At 42.6% G+C, this 3,173-nt stretch overlaps 1 protein-coding gene across 2 annotated transcripts in view; it reads left to right on the top strand.

Moving 5' to 3' along the window:
• CCDC30 (coiled-coil domain containing 30) overlaps positions 1-3,173 on the top strand; it is a 129,169-nt gene that overhangs the window by 104,833 nt on the left and 21,163 nt on the right. For both annotated transcript variants that reach the window (XM_023518668.1, XM_003799010.2), the window contains one exon: positions 2,580-2,692. In XM_023518668.1, the coding sequence (XP_023374436.1) occupies positions 2,580-2,692 (113 nt within the window). The remainder of the gene's footprint in view (positions 1-2,579; positions 2,693-3,173) is intronic.

Below are 3,173 nucleotides of genomic sequence, written 5' to 3'. Positions count from 1 at the left end.
TTTTTTTTTTTTTTTTGAGACAGAGCCTCAAGCTGTCCCTCTGGGTAGAGTGCTGTGGCATCATAGTTCATAACAACCTCCAACTCCTGGGCTCACAGAATCCTCCTGCCTCCACCTCCTAAGTAGCTGGGACTACAGGCACCCGCCACAAGCCTGGCTATTTTTTGTTTGCAGCCGTCATTGTTGTTTGGCGGCTCTGGGCTGGATTTGAACCCACCAACTCAGGTGTATGTGGCTGGCGCATTAGCCGCTTAAGCCACAGGCGCCAAGCCAATTTATTTATATTTTTTGACACAAAGTCTGACTTTGTCACCCTGGGTAGAGTGCTGTGGCATTATAGCACATAGCAACCTCAAAGTTGTGGGCTCAAATGATGCTTTTGCCTCAGCCTCCCACAGTAGCTGAGACTATAAGCCTGTGCTACCACACCTGACTAAATCTCAAAGGTTTAAACCACTTGTCACACACACACAAAAAAGGATCACTGGTTACTGTAAAATCATAGTCATTTCAGCACTGTAGGAGGCTGAGGCAGGTGGATTGCTTGAGCTCAGGAGTTTGAGGCCAGCCTGAGCAAGAGCGAGACCTGTCTCTAAACATAGCTGGGTGTTGTAGTGGGTTACATTTTTAAGACATTTTAATTTTGTTTCACTAACAACTTTAAACTATATTTACCAAAGATTGTTAAAGTCATGTGAACTTCAAAAACATTTGGGCTTATTTACCTAATTTATGAGTACTCACTTATAAGCCAGTTTGGTACCATAGACAATAGACAAAGACATCCATGTGTGCATATAAGGACTCCACAGCCTGAATCACAAAACTTTGGTCATGAAACCAGCCCAGCTTACCAGTACAAAAAGACCAGGTTCACACCATAGCACTAAGAATGAAACAATTAAAATTCTACTGGCTCACAGGTATACTCCTAGCACTCTGGGGGAGGCTGAGGCAGGTGGATTGCCTGAGCTCAGGAGTTCAAGACCAGTCTGAGCAAGAATGAGACCCCTGTCTCTACTAAAAACAGAAAAATGAGCAGGGCATTGTGGCAGGAGCCATAGTCCCAGCTACTCGGGAAGCTGAGGCAAGAGGGTTAGCTTAAGCCCATGAGTTTGAGGTAGCTGTGTGCTATGATGATGCCAGGGTCCAGGATAACAGAGTGGGACTCTGTCTCAAAAAAAAAAAAAATTCCACTTGTCTCACACAGGGTCCAAGCCCTCACTGACTCTCAGAAGATACAGGGTATCAGTTGACATCTTAAAGCACAAAAAAAATCCATGCCCCTTAGAGAAGAAGTTTGCATGTACAGTCTGCCAAACCTTTTTGGCACCAGGGAACGATCTCAAGGAAGACAATTTTTTCCACAGGCAGAGCCAGGGTATGGGACAGGAGACTGAGCGCAGGTGTGATGCCAACAATGGGGAGTGGCTATAAATACTCGTGAAGCTTTGCCTGCTCACTCACTCAGTTTGCAGTGCTGGTCCGTGGTCCCAGGGCTGAGGGACTGCAGTGTTAAAACAAACTGGTTTTGTTTTTGTTATTGTTTGTATATTTGTTCATTTTTTTAGACTCATCCTGGGTAGAGTGCTGTGGTGTCATAGCTCACAGCAACCTCTAACTCCTGTCTTCAAGTGATCCTCCTGGCTCAGCCTCTTGAGTAGCTGGTACTACAGGCACCTACCAGCCAGGCACCTGGCTAATTTTTGTAGTTTTAGTAGAGACAGGGGTCTCTAAAAAAAGAAAAAAGACAGCACCTTAAATCTATGCAGTGTTGTTACCTAGCCAGCATCATAACTCAGATTTAAGCTGAGTATGTAGTCTACTGAAGGCAAATTGAGTTTCTAGCTATGATAAAAGGGGTCTGTTGCACTAAATCTTCTGTCGGGTAGCTCCCTGGTCCTCCCAGGAGATGGTGCCATATGGCTTGCTCAGCCTTGATCTTGGGATCTTGACTGTGACAGCACAGTAATTAAATCCCCAAGTTGGACATATTCTCCTAAATTCATTTATGTGGTAGATGGACCAGCATACCTCACAATCCTTATAGTTCTCCCTTTCACTGTAACATTCTTTGTGCCAGTTGTGTGATCTTCCAAAGCACTTCATTACTGGCAAATATCAGTGATAATTTAATCAACTTGTTTGCCATGGATTGCTAGTACTACTGACCAGATCATACCACCTTCCAATCTCACCAGGTCAGACAACCAATCCCAAATTCTCAACTTTGAGTTTCTGTTCACTGCAGCTACTTTTAAAACCAAATACTTTGTCAGGGTTAAGTCAGGAGAACAGCTTTCACTTTATGTACTGCAAGCTGGAAGATTTTTAATATAGGGCAATCAAAGTTCGAAAAATTATTAGGAAGGCTAGGGGAGCAAAAGTAAAGAAAAATAGTTGCTGCCTTCTAGGAAATCTGGAAGTAGAGGAATTTCATGAAGCTACTCTAATCTCAGAAGCTGGGGTGAGTACAGTCACAAGGCTTTTTCAGGAGAAAGGCTTTGTTAATTTATATTTCTTCAACATCATACCTTTGCCAACACAGTATATTCTCATTATTTTTAAATGTTTTTCAGCATATCAAGAGCAACCAGGAATTGTCTGAGAAGTTAACTAGGGTACAGCAAGAAAAGGATGCTCTGCGTGAAGAATATGGGCAATTTTTGAAGCAGCTTGATGTCCATGTGAGGTAAACAAAAACAAATTACCTTTGGAAAAAACAGATTTATTTTTTAATAACCCAAATGGCAGAATAAGAGAGCAGCTGTCTGGCATGGGAAGCCAGAGACCTGGGTTTTAATACAGTATAAGTAAAATAAATTTTAGAAGTACATGTTGTATGTTTTGTTTTTGTTTTGTTTTGTTTTGTTTTTTGAGACAGAGTCTCACTCTGACACTGTGGGTAGAGTACTATGGTGTCATAGCTTGCAGCAACCTCAAACTCTTGGGCTCAAGAGATCCTCTTACCTCAGCCTCCTGAGTAGCTGGAATTACAGGTGCTGACCACAATGCCCAGCTAGCCTTCCTTCCTTCCTTCCTCATTATTTTGGAAGGGAAGGAGGACAATTACTTCACTTCTTTTTTTTTTTTTTTTTTTTTTTGACACAGGCATCACACTGGATAGAGGGCTGTGGCATCATCACAGTTAACAGAATCCTCAAAGCATCACA

Source organism: Otolemur garnettii, unplaced genomic scaffold, assembly GCF_000181295.1.
Source record: "Otolemur garnettii isolate 467f Iridium unplaced genomic scaffold, OtoGar3 scaffold00144, whole genome shotgun sequence".
NCBI classification, from domain to species: Eukaryota; Metazoa; Chordata; class Mammalia; order Primates; family Galagidae; genus Otolemur; species Otolemur garnettii.
Note: the sequence above shows the minus strand (reverse complement) of the source record. Positions and strands in the feature narration are given on the sequence as shown.